General features: G+C 40.5%; 1 protein-coding gene across 1 annotated transcript in view; it reads right to left on the reverse strand.

Moving 5' to 3' along the window:
• Positions 1–19,435, reverse strand: part of EML6 (EMAP like 6) — a 205,811-nt gene that overhangs the window by 17,170 nt on the left and 169,206 nt on the right. Inside the window, 6 exon segments of the mRNA XM_042472788.1 lie at positions 1,127–1,335; positions 2,640–2,813; positions 7,982–8,080; positions 9,782–9,911; positions 11,453–11,476; positions 11,478–11,532. Coding sequence (XP_042328722.1) covers positions 1,127–1,335; positions 2,640–2,813; positions 7,982–8,080; positions 9,782–9,911; positions 11,453–11,476; positions 11,478–11,532 — 691 coding nt within the window.

The following is a 19,435-nucleotide window of genomic DNA, read 5'->3' on the forward strand; positions in this document are numbered from 1 at the left end:
GCCCCTCAAGCTGAGACTCTCTTGAAGAGAGAGATGGGATATTTTGTGAAATGTATTTATTTATTTCAACTTAGTGTTCTTTTTTCTTTTTCTGTTGACAATTTTTTAATAAGCACACTTTGATTTTAAAAAATCAATAAATTATCTCATTCTCCATAATAGAAAAAAAATGTATAAAGGATATATTTGGTACATAGCTTACCACTTTACTGTTGCTGTTTTACCACTTATCTTTAATGTTTTGCTCCCTTTTTGCTTCTCATTTCAGTCTCCTGACTCAACTTCCCCATCCCCTTTCTTAAGTTCTTGATCTACAATTATCCATTTGGGCCTTGCAGTTTTATTTGTTCTGCTTCTGATCCAGTGAGATTTCTTCTACCTCTGAGCCAGTAAAATCTTTCTTTGTTTCTCTAGCTATGTGAAAGTAATTGTAGCATAGGTTTTCGTAGACTTGGCCTACTTCCTGAGAAGCATGGAGTGAATTGGTGCCCCGGAAAAGCCTTTATAACCAGACTGTATGAATACCCATAGAATTGCAAAACCTGGACTTGTGAAAAATCCCATTTTAACAATGGTAGCTGAGGAGGAAATGTGTTGCTTAAGGCCAGAGTGGGTGGATGACCATATGAATGGTGGAGGGAGTTTTGGAATGCGGTATTTGCAGGTTGGGAATCAGAAAGGACATGTAATAAACTGATCAAAAGCATCCTTATGAGGCTGGGATGTTAACCACGGTTATACTATGTGTAGTGTGTCATGAAGCCATTGTCTCTGTTCAAACGACAATGGGAATATATTCTGAATTGTGGATATATTCTGTATTAGAATGTACCCACAAACAGCTGAATTAGGATATACATATATTTAGTATGTCTAAATATGGAGTGGTTTAGAAAGAGATGCAATATCCTGTTCACACATACTTACTTAAGGCAACAAAACATTCACAAAATATGATGTAATCAAAACTGAAGTAATTTTTTTTTACAGATTTTTACAATTTTTGCAATCCAGTGGATGTTTATCATGGGGCTCACTCTTATGTTTGGGATTTCAGCCGTAAGTCACTGAACTACCACCACCACCTCAATTTGAACTGAAAAATGAAAAAGAAACAACAACTCACAGCTCCAAAGGCCACAGAAAGCATAGTCTGCATTTTGGCATCTTCCAAGGAACCAATGACTCCCTTTTTATAGAGCAAAGCACTTCCAGCCAGAGTCCAGAATTTCATGTGTTTTACTCCAACCGACACAAACTGGGTGTCTGAATCTGGACGGAACTCTACAACAAAGATCCTTTCTAGGTGGCCTCCTCTGTTTGCAATTTTAGCACCTGTGGAAAACAGGGAGGAGCATTTAATCTTCCACAAACACAAGTGTATCCTGATTGGGGCTACTTCTGCACTGCATAAATAATGATATTTGCGGTGGCAACAGAGCCCTCTGACAGAGAAGGCTAAATATCTCATAAAATATAAATCCCAGAATTTGACAGCATTGAACCATGACAGTTGAGGTGTCAAACTGCATTATTTCTGCAGTGCAGATACAGCCTGCAAATACCTACCTTGTTGACTATCTCCCTAGTACTTTCTCTAGATTATGAGATCACTTTTGGGCTCTAGGTGTCCCTGCTAAGTGCCATGTGATGGGCCTTTTCGGTGATGACATCCTTGTTGAAAATGTTCTTCCCAGAGATATTCTCCTGGAGTCTAATTTGGGGGTATTTTGGTACCAGGTAAGGGTCTTTTTATTTTCTTAGGCATCTTGTACAATTTGCAGACTCTTAAATCTTTTAAACTGTTTGATTTTTTTTCATTTACATTTGCCTGAAATATTTCTCTGTGTTACATTAGAGTATTGATATACTGTACTGACTTTATTTTTTACCACTCAAGATTTTATGATCCATTACTATTTAACACTGCATCACTGCCCCATGTTTAAGAAGGCTTATTAAAATTTTTACACATATATTTGTATCTTGTTTAACTAAAGATGAAATAGGGCAAGAAAATGTGCTTAAGTACAAACAAACACATACTTCACACTAAACCTTTCAAACTGAAAAATAGGGCACAGAGCTCTAGTTATGTGAACATATATGTTATGTGAGGTTTGATTTACAGAGAAGTGGGAGAAAGAATAAAGCTGGCTTCCTAGCCAAGTACAGAAGGGAGTTTCACATGGCTTTTCAGCTGGAGTCCCAATGACAACAGTGAACATGTATGTTCTCAGCTGACACCATCTGGGTTGCAAAGTGGCCTCTGGCTTCCCAAACCAAAGGCCTTATCACATGAGAAAATAAGAAATAGATCAGGAGAGTAGCAGCTTTCTCTGTGCTTTTTCACATGCTGTTGAAGCAGTTCCATTATCTTGAGAGAAGCAGTGGTAAAAGTGTGCCTTTTGTTGTACTGGAAAAATCTGTCTAGTAAAAGGAACACCATCTTTTTCAGGAAGGAGAATAGAAGTATAGAAGTGCTACAACAGCATGTGGAGAGGCAAGGAGAAAGCTGCAACTCTCCCGATCTGTTTTGGCTTTCTTTCTCATGCGATAAAGCTCCATATCTGCTTACTCAACCTGCCTTAAGTAGTAACAGTTCTTCCAACTAATAAGAACGAGGATTGTAAACCCACCTTCCTGCCATCTCCACACTGTGATTGTATGTTCAGGATCAACACCTACAGACACCAGGAGCTTGCCAGTTGCACTGAAGTTGACATAGTTCACACCTTTGGAATGGAAGCAACGCAGCATAGACAGAGTCTGCTTAGTCATAGCATCCCATATATGGATGGAAGGTGTTGTACCTAAATATATACATTTTAAAAGTTGAGTATTCAATATTAAGTATCTTCAGAGGCAAATGCATCTTATCAAAAACAAGGCAGTTAGACAAATAAAACATTTACAGAATTGTAATTATAACTCATGGGGAAACATAGAGGGGTGGAGAAAAATATTGGAGTTCATAACATGAGACAAATTCTAAAACAAAGATGAAGTATTTATGTAGCATCAAAGAAAGACATACTAAAATGAATCTGTCAGTGTTCAACTTGTATCCACAGTTCACATAGATACAACAAAGAAATATGAAAAGGTTGCGATGCAACTTTGCTGACTAAGACTCAAAGGGGAAAACAACCTTACCTGGAAATTCTGTCATATCACCTGGATGGTGAGGGCAATGGCAAATGAGAAAGCACCAAGGGAAAACAATAGCTGAAATAAGTCAATGTTTCTAATGCTGAAGTGCTCAACATCAGCACCAGAATGAATCAACAAATTAAAAAAGCAAATTCAACATGAGTATGGATTAAAAAAAAAAAAAACCAAAGCAAAAAGAAAGGGAGGAATCTTTTTGAATTATATGTCCAGCATAATGCATTTTAACTTGACAACTATAAAGAAAAAAAGTCCCCTAATACAGTAAGCTATTGTGAATAAGAACTTCAGTGCAGGCTAATGCTAATGCCTTTTGAGTTCAGCCAAGAGATCAGGAGCCAATCTCACAAGTGTGTTTTTTTTTTTCCTTGTGCAATCCTCCTTGGAGTAAGAATTCTGCTCTGTTGTCTTTATGCACAAAAGTGGAAAACACTGATATTGATATTAAGTATAGGTAACATGAACCAGAATTCCCATTTCATCAGGAACTAATTGCAAACCCTAGCCTGAGTTGTGTTTTTAGAACTTGATTGTCTCTGTGACATTGGCTGCATCCGCACTGAAGAATTATCCAGTTTGACACCACTTTAGCTGCCATGACTCAGTGCTGTGGAAATTTGAGGTTTATAGCTTTGTAAGATTATTATTATTATTATTATTATTATTATTATTAACCTTTATTTATAAAGCGCTGTAAGTTTACACAGCGCTGTACATCAATTTTTTAGTCAGACGGTTCCCTGCCCTCAGGCTTACAATCTAAGAAGACACGACACAAAAGGAGAAGGGAGTGGTGGTGGGGAATAGGATCAGGTCCAGCAGATCTTTTCCACCTCCGAGGCCTGGACCAAGGCAGATGGACTGGAGGAAGGGCTTGGCTTCTTGATGGATGGTTAGAAGGAGGCTTCCTGGGTCAGAGAGGGGCTCACCTCTGGGAATGCTTCTCTAAACAATATAGTCTTTAATTCAGTTTTGAAACTGGGCAGAGAAGTGATGAGGTGTGCATGTGGGGGAAGAAGGTTCCAGGAGTAAGGGGCAGCAAGCGAGAAGGGACGAATTCGGGAGGGGGCAGTGGTAGTCCTACATTGTGACAGGAGACCCTGACTACCAGAGCGGAGGGTGCGAGTAGGAATGTAAGGAGAAAGAAGGTCAGATAAGTAAGGAGGGGCCAACCCATGGAGGGCTTTGAAAGTCAGTAACAAAAGCTTGTACCGGATGCGAAAGGGGAAGGGGAGCCAATGAAGGGAGGATAAAAGAGGAGAAACATGGTCAAAGCGGCGAGCGGATGTGACAATACGGGCAGCTGAATGCTGGACAGATATTAAAGGATGGAGGTGTGAAAGAGGAAGCCCTGTTAGAAGGAGGTTACAATAATCTAGTCGCGAAACCACTAGGGCATGGACTAGAGTCTTGGCAGTAGAGATTGAGAGGAATGGACGGATCTTGGTAATGTTGTGGAGAAAGAATCTACAGGTCTTTGCGGTGGCCTGGATCTGGGGAATAAATGACAGGGAAGAGTCAAAAATGAAGCCAAGACTGCGGGCTTGATGAACCGGTTGAATAGAAGTGTCGTCGACAGAAACAGAAAAGGAATAATGAAGGGTGGGTTTAGGTGGAAAGACGAGAAGCTCAGTCTTAGACATGTTGAGCTTCAAGCGCCGAAGCCGCATCCACTGAGAGATGGCAGTCAGACAAGAAGAAACTTGCTGTTCAAGCCCCGTCGAAAGGTCAGGGGTGGAGAGATACAGCTGAGTGTCGTCGGCATACAAATGATAGGAGAAACCAAAAGAACTGATGAGTTTACCTAGAGACAGTGTGTATAGAGAGAACAGAAGGGGACCCAAGACAGAGCCCTGGGGAACTCCAACAGATAGCGGAACAGAGGGTGAAGTCTGACCACCCGTGACCACTGCAAAAGATCTATCTGACAAGTAAGATTTAAACCAGTCGAGAGCAGAGTCGGCGAACCCAAGGTCAGAAAGTAAATCGACCAGGAGACAGTGATCAACAGTGTCAAAGGCTGCAGACAAATCGAGAAGAATGAGAATAGAGTAGAGGCCGTTTGCCTTGGCCCGCAAGAGATCATTTGAGATCTTGGTGAGGGCTGTCTCTGTAGAGTACCGTGGGCGGAAGCCAGATTGGAAGGGGTCTAGGATGGAGTTGGCTTCAAGAAACTTAATACAGCGAGAATAAACGACCCGTTCTAGGACCTTAGAAAGAAAAGGAAGAAGAGAAATTGGACGATAGCTAGACAAAGAAGAGGGGTCGAGAGAGGGTTTCTTCAGAATTGGGGAAACGAGAGCATGTTTGAAGTCAGAAGGGAAGGAACCCAAAGAGAGAGAGAGATTAAAGATATAGAGGAGCGAGGGCAGAAGAGAAGGGGCTATAGAGATTAGGAGACGGGAGGGAATAGGATCAAGAGAACAGGTAGTAGGTTTGGAAGAATTTAGCAGCTTAGAGAGTTCATCCAGAGAAACAGGGGGAAACACAGAGAGTTTATTAGTAGAAGGTACCAGGAGGTTAGTGGTAGGGGGCAAGTCGGGAGGAACTATTTCAGATCGAATAGTAGTGACTTTTGTGATGAAGTAGTTGGCAAAGTCAGTGGGGGAAAAAGATGAGAAGACAGGGGGAGAGGAAGGTTTGAGTAGTGTATTGAAGCAGGAGAACAAACGCTGCGGGCGCCTCTCATTAGCGCAGATCAGTGATTTAAAATAGTTCTGTTTTGCCATAGACAGAGCGCGTGAAAAAGATAAAAGGATGAATTTATAATGAATGAAATTGGCCGGTTCCCTAGACTTTTTCCAAAGACGTTCAGCCGCTCGAGAGCAGGACCGGAGGTACCTGATAGTGGGAGTGAGCCAGGGCTGAGGCCTAGTCATGGGGGAAGACACACGTACAGATACAGGAGCAAAGCTGTCAAGAGTTGAAGAAAGAGTGGAATTAAATAAAGACATTGCTGAATCAGCAGAGTCCCCAAGATCAAGAGAAGAGAGAGATGAATTCAAAGTCTGACTGAGATGGTCAGAGTTAACAGACTGAAGGTCGCGGAAATGGCGCTGGACAGTACGACGAGGAGGTGGGATATAAGTAAGAGTAAAAGAAATTAAATGATGGTCAGACAATGGAAAATCAGATGCCAGGTAGTCGGAAATGACACACTTAGCAGCAAGAATTAGGTCGAGACAGTGACCAGAGGAATGGGTTGAGGAGTTAGAATGAGGCTGAAGGCCAAAAGAAGCAAACAGGGATCTAAGGCGAGATGAAGAAGGATTGTTGGGATTGTCAAGGTGAATATTAAAGTCACCTAGGATTAGAGAAGGGACTGTATCAGATAGAAAAAACGTCAGCCAAGATTCAAAGTCAGATAGGAATTGGGTAGCAGAACCAGGAGGGCGATAGATGACAGCAACCCGGAGCTGTAAAGGAAAAAAGAGTCGAATACAGTGAGACTCGAATGAAGAGAAACAATAGCTGGGGGGGAAAGAGAGAACTTGAAACTGGCAGGAATTGGACAATAGTATACCGACCCCTCCTCCTCGACCCTCAGGGCGGCTTGTGTGAGTGAATGAGAGACCGCCAAAAGAAAGGGCAGCGGAGGTGGCAGTATCATGGGCCGGGAGCCAGGTTTCAGTAAGAGCGAGAAGGTTAAATGATCTAGAGAGGAAAAGATCATGGACAGCAGTCGCTTTCGGAGCAAATATTTATCCTTCTCTGTCTGACAGCTCTGGTGCCACAACAAACTATAATTTCCAGAATTCCATAGCACAGAGCCATGACACTTAAAGTGGTATCAAATAGGATTATTTCTGTAGTGCAGACGAGCAATTATAAAATGCTCTCAACACTTTCTCAAGCATTGCACCCTCACCATCCACCATGGAAACACATTCTTAACCACTGCTTTGCTTGAGGTCTAGGATACTTTTATTTGGCCACTGGCAAACTAAATGTCAGTTTTAGTTCCTTTTGTACTTTAAAAAATGCTTTATTATCTGGAACATATTTTCAGGGGGAGTGGGTTCCTAGTCCTTACTCATTGGAAAAATGGAACTAGATCAAAAGCCTCGTCCTAATGGAAGGATCACTTTTGTTCACACAAAACTTTTGCTGAACTGTATTCCTTATCCAGATATTTACATCTGTGGATTTACATTCCTGAGGAATATTCATATAGCACAAGAACATAAAAGGGAGATTTCCTATGAAGATATTTTAACAGCCTGTGGTCTAAGTAAATATTCATCAGCAGAAAGACTTCAACTAAACACCACAGGTATAAATAAAAAAGAGGGTTCCAAACACCCCCCCCCCCGAAAAAACCACCCCTGAATACCAACTGGTATGCTATGTTACAATTTAAGGAGAACACATCAAATTATAGAAGCTATAGTATATGAGGGAATCTTAAAAAGCTGATCAGAGTTCCACATAGACTCTGAAGGCCTATTTCATATATTACCTAAACTTGGGTAATTTCAGGGTAGTTTCTCAAAGACATTTTCTTTGCATATAAAAATTATTATAGTTAAATTCCAGCAATGAATATTTTTTTTAAAAAACCAAATAGACAGTAGGCTAGGAAGTATATCCCTGAGAATATAGAGAATTATTGCATGCTAAGGGTAACTCTTTTGGACTAGACGCTAGACAATCTCCTTATATTGCATTCAAAATTTGATGCCAATCAGGCAGCAGAAAAGCGATAATGTGGCAAGAGCAACATTATTCCTATTTGACATTCCAAAATATAAACAAGAGGACAACCACCAAGAGTTAAAATCCCATTATTTTAACTTCTCTATGAACCTACCAATCTGGCTTGTTGCTACAATGTTTTTATACTTTGGATGTTGATTCACAGTTAGGCAGAGGATGTCATCTGTATGCTCCAGGTAGAAAGTCTGGATTCCTATGCAATGCCAAACAAAGGTTTGTTTTAGATAGACAGAGGTGGTAATGGCAATATATGTTAAAGTAGATCTGTTCCAGAGAAGCTGAAATTTGCCATAAAAGGAGAATTAGATTATTTCAGCAGTAACAACACAAACTTGTTTCACGGTTTTTGCTGGTTATGCTACGTGATACTGTCTTCAAAACTTTTACTCAGAATTTCAGCTGCAGAATAAGATTTTGTATTATAGGACGTTCATATCTATGGTTAGAAGAGTCTTCCCAATGTGTCTTCTACAGTACTTGTGTAGCCCAGCACAGTTGTAGAGCATCAGGTTATACAAAGGAGAAATCTCATGCAGGACAGCAGGAAAAGAACTCTACCTGAGACCCTGGACAGTAATTGTAATTCAGAGTAGACAATACTGGGCTAGAAGGATCAGTGGGTTGATCCAGAATAAGGCAGCTGATTCAAAAAAACAGAACTATACCTCTTCATCTTGATCCATGCCTTATCTTATACAGAGGTCAGGATCCTACACCAAGCAGATGGGGTGTAACACATAATTCCATGTCCACCTCCTCCCAATATGTCCTTTTGGACAGAGCCCAAGGGTCTATCCTCTAACCCCCTGCACTGTTAAACACCCCATGCTGTATTTTGAGGTCCTCATATTTTCATATCTCATATCTGGAGATAGCATGTTTTTGAAAGATCAATGACTTTTCAGGAACACTGGTTCCCAAGAAAAAAAGGAATGTTTTCCCAAGTCATGGGGGCATCCAGGTAAACAAAATAATCAAATCTAAAATGCTCCTTCCTTCCCCCAAGTAATCTGCATTTCCTCTCAAAACTTGAGACAAAGAATCTCTTCACACCAAAAGCAGTAAGCTAATCTCTCTTCCTACCCCCTGTTGTGTCCCTAGCCAAACTTCCCTATTCAGCCATTTTAGGCATATTCTGATCCAATCACTGTCTCGTTACACTAATATTAAAACTATCAACCAGTGCAGAATCCCACTGTCGATCCCTGGGAAAAGACATTCAATCTTTGTTACTTATAAGACAGCCCATTGTTTGGGGCTAGTTTTAAGTTATAAATATGGTTTCAAAACCTAACCTCTGCACACATAGCCCAGCCCACATGCATGCCGACACTGTGTATGGTCTATGTTGCCCTCAGACCTTCTAGTCGGAGCCACTCCAACTTTCCAGTGACTTCTCAACGGACAAGGTAATTATAATCCACTGCAAACTCAAGGATGCCCAAGCCTCTTGCATAGCTAATTTCCGCAATATGTCTTGGCTCAGAGGTGAACAAAAATAGGAGTGTCCTCACAGATGGAGTGCATTTCCTTATTCCAGTTCCTTGGAACTACACTATCTGGACTGCCTCCCCTCTTTCTTCTCTTCCCACTTGGGACTTTACAACTGTAAGGGGAAAGGTTTTGGATGTTGCACAAAAGGCTAAGACACCTTGTGCTCCATCCAAAAAGAAGCATGTATGTGTCACGTCACACTTATGCAAGCAGATGTTACTAAGGATGCTGGCCAGAGTGTGCCCATGTGTGCATGGATCTCTCCACTGACTTCTATAACAGGTGCATCCAGCACTGAAATCAATAGAGACATTGATTTCCTTTCCAGCACAAATCAAGATGAAAAATGGGGTTAGAGAAATATGTTGTACCTTTTATCTTTTATTCCTCTTTCAATTACCTGTGGAAAGATTTTGAACTATGCATGCTGCAGCAGTATGAAAAATAATATCAGCACCATCATTGAGGTAATGAAGGTTGTTGCGACAATCAAATCCACGATATCCAAAAACGTGATCTAAAGCCAATTCCTAGAAGGTAAAATGTTATAAGATGAAGGGTTACATACAATTTTTACCTCTTCTTTCCACCCAGAGGACAGAATCAAAAAAGATCATCAACACAAAAATTTAGAAGTCAGAGCAGAAAAGTGATTAAAATATTTTGTACAGATTAAGTTGGCATTAGGTTGACAACTGTCAACCAGAGGACTTTTTAATTAGTCACCTCTCTTCCAGCAGGCACATGCAGATAATTCTAAATTGTGAATTAAGATGTTGAATTTTAAATGCAGACTATTTTAAAATTTGTATGTCTTGTCTTTTTAACTGTTTCACGTTTTAATTAATGTGGTTTAACTGATGTTATTAATTATTGATTTGCTGTTGTCTTGATCCACGGGGAGAGGAAGGTAAGAAATAATAATAATAATAATAATAATAATAATAATAATAATAATAATATCTTGCTTGCTGATATGTCTCTTCCTTCACCCCATTACTCATTTAGCCTGAATTAGTTTTGACTTAGTAAGAAACCCCTTAATCCCTGCCTTGGAGCCTATGCTCCTTCTCTTTTCTCCCCCACCCCTGCTAAACTCCCTCACAACTGATCTGTTTCTCCCTCTGCCCTAGATTAGCCTTCTCTTCTTCACTCCACTTTTATCAGGTATGCCAGTTGTTTCACCCTTTAACACTCTTTTTAGGTTGCCATGTTCTATTTTCCAAGCTCAAAGCAGTCACATTAGCATATTAGGCAAACTACATGTTTCCTATGCAATATGCAAATCATATGGTTGAACATGAAGAAGCTGATTTGTTACTCAGTCACAAAGTCACAATGGGTCACTGTCACAAGACTGCAAATCTACTCTTGGTTTTATCACTGCTCCTCTTATTGCTGCTCTGGAGTATATGGAATTCTTCTGATGGGAATGGATATCAGCACCTGGATGGCTCTTGTACATCCTAGAGCAGATTCAAATGGAATAGCCATAAAACCAATAGTGGATTTCCTGCCCCTATAACAACAGATTCACCAGTTGCCACCAAATTATAGTTGCCAACAAGTCTGAGAAATAAAAACTAGAGCATAAAACATCAGTTCACATATATCTGTCATTCTATAATGGTTTAAAACATGTAGAATTTTGCACTTTTAGAAAAAAATTAATTGGGCAAGGGTTTTCTGCATTACTTCTTTTTTTAGCAGTCCTATCCTGGTATCCTCTCATATGCTAGCTACATGGCTTGGGGATGATAAGACGCAAAGTCCAACTCACGTGGAAGGCATTGGGTCAGAGAAGACACACTGGCAATCTCTCACACCACAAACTAATATGTACAATTAAAATTCTATTAGTGTTTTTGTAATTAAATCAACAATGCTAAGGATTTACAAGTAAGAATGTTAAAATTCATTAAAACCTTTAAGGAAACTTGAGGAGGAAGAGAACAAAGATCAATTTGTAGCTTGTTCACAAGTGTAGTTATGTATAATCTTTTAAAAAGAGAACAAAGTTTATTCACTCAGATTGGAACAAATACCAAAATAACAGTGTACGAAACCTGACCTCAACTAGTTTCCTTTTTTTTGTTGACATTATTCTTTTGCAATTTCTCAGGTGGAGGAGCAGCTCTGCTTACTGATGGCCTGAAAGAAGCACAGTGGAACATGATCAGCACATGTGAAATGAAAATAAATAAATTTTATATTTGTTGCTGAGTGTCTGAAGGTCATTTCCAACTTATGATGGCCCCAAATCAACCTATCACAGGGTTTTCTTGGCAAGATTTGATCAGAAGGGGTTTGCCCTTGCCTTGCTCTGAGGCTGAGAGAATGTAATTTGCCCAAGATCACCATGGCTGAAGAGGGAAACCCTAGTCTCCAGAATTATAGGCGCGATACATACCGGCAAAATGTAGCATGGCAGTGGTGGCAGTAGGGTTAGGGAGTGCACACCATTCAGATGTACTAGGGTTAGCCTAGTACATACTGGTGGCGTCAAAATGGTGGCACACTGTCTACATGGGCACCGCCATTACGACGTGACAGATGCATTGCATCCGCACATCGCATCACGCTTGCGACATCACGAGTGTGCCATTTGCACACTCGGGCGTTGCAAGCACAATGGAAAAAGAACCCGCTTTTTGTGGGTTCTTTTTCCGCTGCAGCTTCCCGCCGGTGGAAAAAGAGGAGGCAGCAGACCTCCCTTTTGGGGCGGTCTGTATCCTGCCATAGTCCAGTGATCGAACCACTACACCATGCTGGCGCTCACATTTTGTATACCAACTGGAACTACCAGATAACAATTGGAAAATGGCCTGATTAGCTGGTGTGGGGCGGGAAAATTTTGGTCCTCCAACTGTATTGGCCTACAACATCCATCAGGCCCAATCAGCTTCGGCAACGTTAAAAGGGAATTGTGGGAATTGTAAGCCAAAACATCAGGAAGACCAAAGATTCCTGCTCCAACTAACTAACCTCATTTTCCAATTGGATTCCTAGGCTGGAGCTTGGGTAATGCTTGTGTTTTGATGTTGTGGTTATCGCTGCTAGAAACGTCAGGAGAATTAATTGAATTTGGTCACGAAATTTTAAAATCACACTAGAATAAAGCTGAAGTAACTTCAATGGTATTTAAGCTAGGATCTAAAGAGTCCCGTCTGTGCCCATACTTTGAGAGATCACTGGTTTTTATATCAGTTTCATAAAAAATAAAAGCACCCTGAAAATCTGCCCTATTTCCAAATACTCCAGGTTATGTGATGGTTTTCAGTATAGCCCATGTGCTACATTAAAAACTGCTCTGGAGGATATCTTGACCTCTAGGAGTGGCATTTCAGGGAGTAAAAGAAAATGCAGTGAAACAGGTTGGGGAAGATTAACAAGTCGATAGATCTTTGGATGGGTCTAAGATAATGGTACCTGAGATCATTTCATCTGTAGATGTTGGAGATTGAACCTGGCATCTGTTTCATAAAAATATATGCTCTATCTACAGCAGCTCTCTAAAACGTAAATGGATGGATATTCCTCAGGTTTCTGCAAAAAGGCAGTGGAGGGGAATCCAGACATACTCTGTATAAATGCCCTCCCACATTCATGTCTAGGGATGACACTATCTTGTTAAAACCCTCATGAATGCAGATAGGATCCTCAGGTGACACAGTAGCCAAACAGTTGCCTGGAGGAAATCCCACCAGCAGGAATTGAGTGTTCCCAACAACTAATACAGAAAGCCTTACTGATACTGGAGATGATATATCACCATGCTAACCACTGATACCAGTTCCTTTATGATTTTGGAAGATTAACAGGTTCAGTCCTGGTTAGTGCATGGATGGGAGATTGCCAACAGATAACAGGAACTATAGGGTGTATTTTAGAGGAAGGAACTGGCAAAACCATGTCTGAGTATTCCTTGCTTAAGAAAACCCTATGAAATTCATGAGGTTGCCATAAGTTGACAGGCGACTTGAAGGTGCGTGTATACACACACACACACACACACACACACACACACACACACGTGAATAGCAAAACAGAAAGAAAAGGGAAGACCAGGTTGCCTTTCCAGGTACTCCCAAGCACTATGTTTGGCCACCAAAACAGAAATAGTAAAAAAGTGGAGTTATCCCTCTATACTTTAGGGAAGAAATCTTCAAGCAGTCTCAATAATATTCACAATGTTTTCATTTATTTATGCAAGGCTTATCTCACGCGCTTGTTTCATTTTACACGCGATATTGTCAGTTTTGAATAAAACGTTTACTGAAACATGCTGAAGTACTCTTTTGGGGGTGTAGGTGGTGCAGGAACCTATCCGTATTCCTTCTGTGTTATTTCTGCCTTTGGTAATGCTCTGGAACACATCTACTTTGTTAATGGGGGTCTTGTCTGCAATGGCAAGGATATTCCAGGGGCAGCCTGGAGTATCTTGGCTGTAGAGATGTGCCAATCTCTTCCTGTTACCTGACCTTCCATTTCTGGCTGTCTGCACAGGGGTCCCACTGAGCTGCCCAGCACATCTGTCCCTGCCATGGGTCACTCGCTTCTGGGACCAAAACAAGGAGCCCAGCATTGGTCATATGGCTGGGAGCCATGTTCTGCCCTCAGAGTGAGTGACTGGACAGCACCAGAATGGGGGCCAGGGAAAGAACTGGCCTTTTGGCCCATGCAGACCAGCCCAGATGTATCTCTGTAATTTCAAACAGCATCTCAATGTGAAATGAGGCAGGTGTGAATAAAAGTGTTTAATTATGTACAATAACTGGATGTCAGCATTGAGATAATGGGCTTAATTTTTAAAAAGAAGACTGTGTACTGTATACTCCTAAAACAAGGGTGCTGCCAATCCCTTCAAAGCATCATTGTATTTTCTGAAGACTAATTGCCAGGAAAAGGCAACAGTATGATAGACCTCTATTTTCTAACCATCTATTGTTATGTGCCTTCCTTCATTTATTTTGCTTTGAAAGCATGAGCTCCATTGACTCATAATGTCTTGTCTCTACTTTAGTAGCAATTAATGTCTGCAAAACAGGCAACTATAATTATAGTCACCAAAACAAAAGACAAAGATAATGCACAACCAGAAACACAGCACTAATTGCAAATTTCTCTAAATATTGATATCCTTTGAAAGAAGAGAATGTTCTCTAGAATAAAGATTAAAGTTGTGCAAAGTATGAGGCTTGATTTCTCAGATCAAAGTGTGGTGTTTAATTCACAGAACCATGCACAGATTGGGTATTTGTTAGAATCCTCTTGTTAATGAGAGACTGGTAAAGCCGGCCCTCAGTATCAGCAGATGTGCCATCTCTGGATCTGAGTATCCGTGGACTGCAAGCCCGCATTGTCCCCAATGGTGACAAGTGCATGCAGCCATGCCGCCACTGAGAACAATGGGGGCTGTCCCTAATTGTGCTGCCATTGAAGTCCCATTGTACCTAACGGTGGTGTGGCCATGGGGGACAATGGACCTTGAGCATCCATGGATTTTGGTATCAGTCACAGTGGGTAGGTGGGTCCAGAAACATTCCCATCCTTGGATGTTTAATTCATGTGGAGGAAGCAGCATATGGGCCAGAAGATCAGAAATAGCATGTCACTGTCACAGTCAATCTACCTGTTTAACTCTTCATGAATGAACGACAGGCTTGTCAGTTTCCTCCTCTAATCTTTTACTTAAGTCTGGCCACAAGGCCATTATTCCTCCTTTTAGTTAACCACCATTTAGTGTGATGTCTGAACTAGTGATGGTGTAAGATGTTCTGCTGTTTGAGGTAGGAGGGCAAGCTACACAGTGCTCCTCACAGTACTAATCTAGCAGGTAAGCATTTTGGAGAGCTGCCACCTCTAAGGTCTGAATGCCTTTCCTCCCTCAATCCATTATGGGTGAGTTGGCCATGGAGATAATCTATGTATTTATCCCCAAATGGGAAGGCCAAGCCTTGGTCTAAACCAAGATTTTAAAAATTATTTATTTAAATAAGCCATTTTCAAACCATGGTTTATGAAGTTGGCTTGCTATCTTACCCACAATTAATTAGTTTGGAATTTTTACAAAAATGCCCTAAAAGGTACCAGATCTCATCTGATTTTGGAAGCTAAGCAGGGTCAGCCCTGGTTAGTACTTGGATGGGAGAACACCAATGAATACCAGATGCAGCAGGCTGTATTAAAGAGAATGAAACTGGCAAAAACACTTCTGAGTATTCCTTGCCAATGAAAACCCTATGACATTCATTTGGTTGCTTTAAGTTGACAGGCGCCTTAAAAGCAAGGAATATTTGGGGTGTTCTTCCTTCCTTCTTCTGAAATATAGCATACAGACTATTGCTTGGAATAGTAAAATCAAGTTCCAATAGATTCTCACTAATGCACAGCAAAGATATGTAGGTATGTACACACACACACACACACACACACACTAAAACAGCTATCTCAAGTGAAATTCTTCCTATATTACTACAGGTTGAGTCTCCCATGTCCAAATTGCTTGGGACCAAAGTTGTTTTCGATTTTGGAATACCTGTATTTGCATATATGTACATATTATTGTATCTTGCAGATGGGACCCAAGTCTAATCACAATTTTTTTTAAGTTTCATAGACACCTTATACACATAGCCTGAAGATAATTGTATACAATATTTTTAATAATTTTGTGCATAGAACAAAGTTTGTGTACATTGAACTATCAGAAAGCAAAGTTGTCACTATCTGAGCTACTCATGGAAAAAACGTTTTGGTTTGTGGAACATTTCAGATTTTGGAATTCTAGATAAGGAGACAGTCTGTAACACACTGAATGTAGTCTATCATAATAAATAAAATAACAATGAAGAATTTGCATGAAGAACAATTCCATAAATTCATGAGAACAAAAATATTAATGAAAGTAAAAACATCCAGCAAAATTTTGGTGGCAGAACCTGACTTTAAAATTACTGCTGTCATACAATTATTAATATATTATTAATGCAGTTGTATGCAAACAGAATAATATTATACCATTATTCAGTTTGTTTAAAGTAATCTTATCAAGCAAATAACAACAAAGCAAATCAGACATCCACCATTCAAACAGATAAATATGTTCACTCTAAGCACTAACAAAATACTTCAATACTGAGTTACCTTGATCCCCTTGTGAGCAGCAAATAAAGTCAAGTGAGAAACTTAGTACAGTTTAGGAAAACAGAATCAAGCCATTAAGACTCACTCATGCACAAGCCTCTTTTGAACTGACCAGTCATTCCTGTGTGGCACGTGGCCATGCTGTTCAAGCATGCTTGCAAGAACTAAAACAGAAATTAAAAGAGTGCACCAGTCCACAAACTCAGAAAGGTCATACCCTGAGATCTTGGGGGAGAGGCTGCACTAAAGATCCTAAAGGACAGGAAGAAAAAGAAAAGAAAGGAAGCTTCATCAGTGCTTCCCACATAATCCATCCAGCCCTGCAAAATACTCTTTCAGTGAACTGTACAGATAATGAAAAGTCCAGAGTGTGGGAACAGCCTCAAACAATATATGGAATTTTGCTTTGCAGTCTCAAAATTTCACACATTATATAGAAGGAAACGTGAGGTAGCTACTGAGGACACTCAACAAAGAGCTGCAGCAAATCACATTATTTACTGAAGATAATTCTTGTGTGATACAGTTGTTTGAAAATATGTATTTGTCATGACCAGCCTTTTAGGTGTATCTGTAAATATGTGAAGTGCTCTACTCCTGCTCCTATTATTCCATTGGCTGCATTGGTGTAGTGGAAGAGAACAGTCTATGCTTCCACATTATACTGCTCCAAATCTATGCCTGTAAATTTCTGTGAAGAGTCAGTGAAATACAGGAGCATTATTGTACACCTCTCATTGTGCTGCCTCCATTATACTGTATTAACATTACATGAAGGAAGAATGAGTGGAGTCCTAGTGTAACCTTTGTGATCGCCACTGAACTCTCAAAGGCCTGGTACTCCCCTTTTCTTTTCTTTTTTTGGATGGAAAAAATGTTTTTGATCAAAGGACTCATGCAAACTATTTTGTAAAGCTCCTTTGCAGATGACTTTCTCCCACACAGTCAACACCCACTGAACAGCCCAACATCAGACCTAACACATGAATTTCCAGTCCTCCAAAATGGTGTCTGCAATGACACATCCAAGGCTGTCTGGGGGAGCTGAAAATTAGGTGGTGCAGCCCTCCAGAGCATGGCCACTGGCTCCAGTGTGCCCACCCCTGACCTGAAATGATTCCTTCTCAAAAGCAAGTAATCAATGCAGGGTGCCCTACACTGACACTATTAGTCCTTCAGAAGGCCAACTTTGTATTATCATTTAATTCTGCTTGGACAATTTGTTCTTGTTGTTGTTGTGTGCCTTCAAATTCTTTCCAACTTATGGCGAATCTATTACAGGGTTTTCTGGGGCTGAGAGTGTGTGACTTTAGTTTCCATGGTCAAGCAGGGAATTGAACCCTGGTCTCCAGAATTATAGTCCTGTGCTCAAACCACGCTGGCTCTAGCCAAACTAAATAAATCACTCTCCCCACACATAAATTCATTGCTGCTCTAAAGAGGTGAAGATTTCAATAATTTTTATCTCTCTATGACTTTAAACACTGGGAAAGGCTATATATGTAAAATGATTAGGGATGCAATCCTATATCCACCTATCTGGGCATAAGACTTATTGAATCCAGTGGAACATACTTCCAAGTAGACATGTACAGAATTGTGGTGAAACCCAGCAATCCTCTGCATACTTCCATGTGTGTATAAGCTTCACTGGACTTAGTGGGACTAACATCTAAGAGCCTTTTGGCATGACAAAAGGAAGCTGAGATGGAGAAGCAGAGAAGTGGCTTTCTTGTTAGTTCTCCACGTTCTGTTGGCTCTAGGTTGACTCAGCCTGGCATCCTTCTGAGATTGCTAAAATGAGTACCCAGCTTGTTAGGGGCAATTAGCTTACACTTTGTAAACCACTTAGTACATCAGTAAGCAGTACAGAAATGTACTTCCTATTGCTATTGCCAAGAAAACCCTATTATAGGTTCGCCTAAGGATTGCCCTAAGTCCAAAATGACTTGAAGGCACACAACAACAACAACAACAACAACAAGGCTGTAAATACATAAGTACTGACTTTTAGGCAGTTGATGTAATAATCAGGAAAGTTAACTTCCTCTAGTGAGGAGCCTTTTGTCCTTCTACTATTTGCCCTGCAACTACTATCAGTCCCAACCATCATGGTGAATGGTATGGAATTATAGCAACTGTAGTTTAAAACAAGGGGAAAGTCAAAGGTTCTCTACCCTAGCACTAGTGTAACCAAGAAACACTAGAGGACTAGGAGAGGAATATGAATGCAGTGGCTACTTTACAACTCATTTTCTCCTAATGAATTTTATGGGTCAAAATGCACATCTAGGAATCAACCAGTATGATAGGACATTACATATCTGGCTACTTTCCCCCATACAGTCAATGGTTGCCATTGATTTTTGTAGGAAAAAAATAACTAAAAACCAGAAAATGTCCAAAACATTCTACCATTGAAACAGTTGATCCAGTCACTATCAATAGAGTGACCCATTTGGTGGAGCAATGCTCCCCAACCCTATAATCACAGAGTTGCAAGTGACCACAAGGGCCAACCAGTCCAACTCTCTCCTATGAAGTAAGACACAATCAAAGCACTCCTACCAGATGGCTGTCCAGCCTCTCTTAAAAACCTCCAAAGGAGGAAGTTCCATCACACTCCGAAGCAGCATATTCCATTGTCAAACAACTCTTACTATCAGGAGGTTTTCCCTAATGTTAGGTATTAGATGGAATCTTTTTCCTATAGCTTGAATCCATTGCTCTGTGTCCTAGTCTCTGGAGCAGCAGAAAACAAGTTGCACCATCCTCAATATGACATCCCTTCTAACATTTAAATATGGCTAACTTGTCACCTTTTAGCCTTCTCTTCCTCAGGCTAAACACACCTAGCTCCCTAAGCTGCTCCTCATAGGGCATAGTTTCCAGACCTTTCACCATTTTG

This window comes from Sceloporus undulatus, chromosome 1 (genome assembly GCF_019175285.1).
Source record: "Sceloporus undulatus isolate JIND9_A2432 ecotype Alabama chromosome 1, SceUnd_v1.1, whole genome shotgun sequence".
Lineage (NCBI taxonomy): Eukaryota > Metazoa > Chordata > Lepidosauria > Squamata > Phrynosomatidae > Sceloporus > Sceloporus undulatus.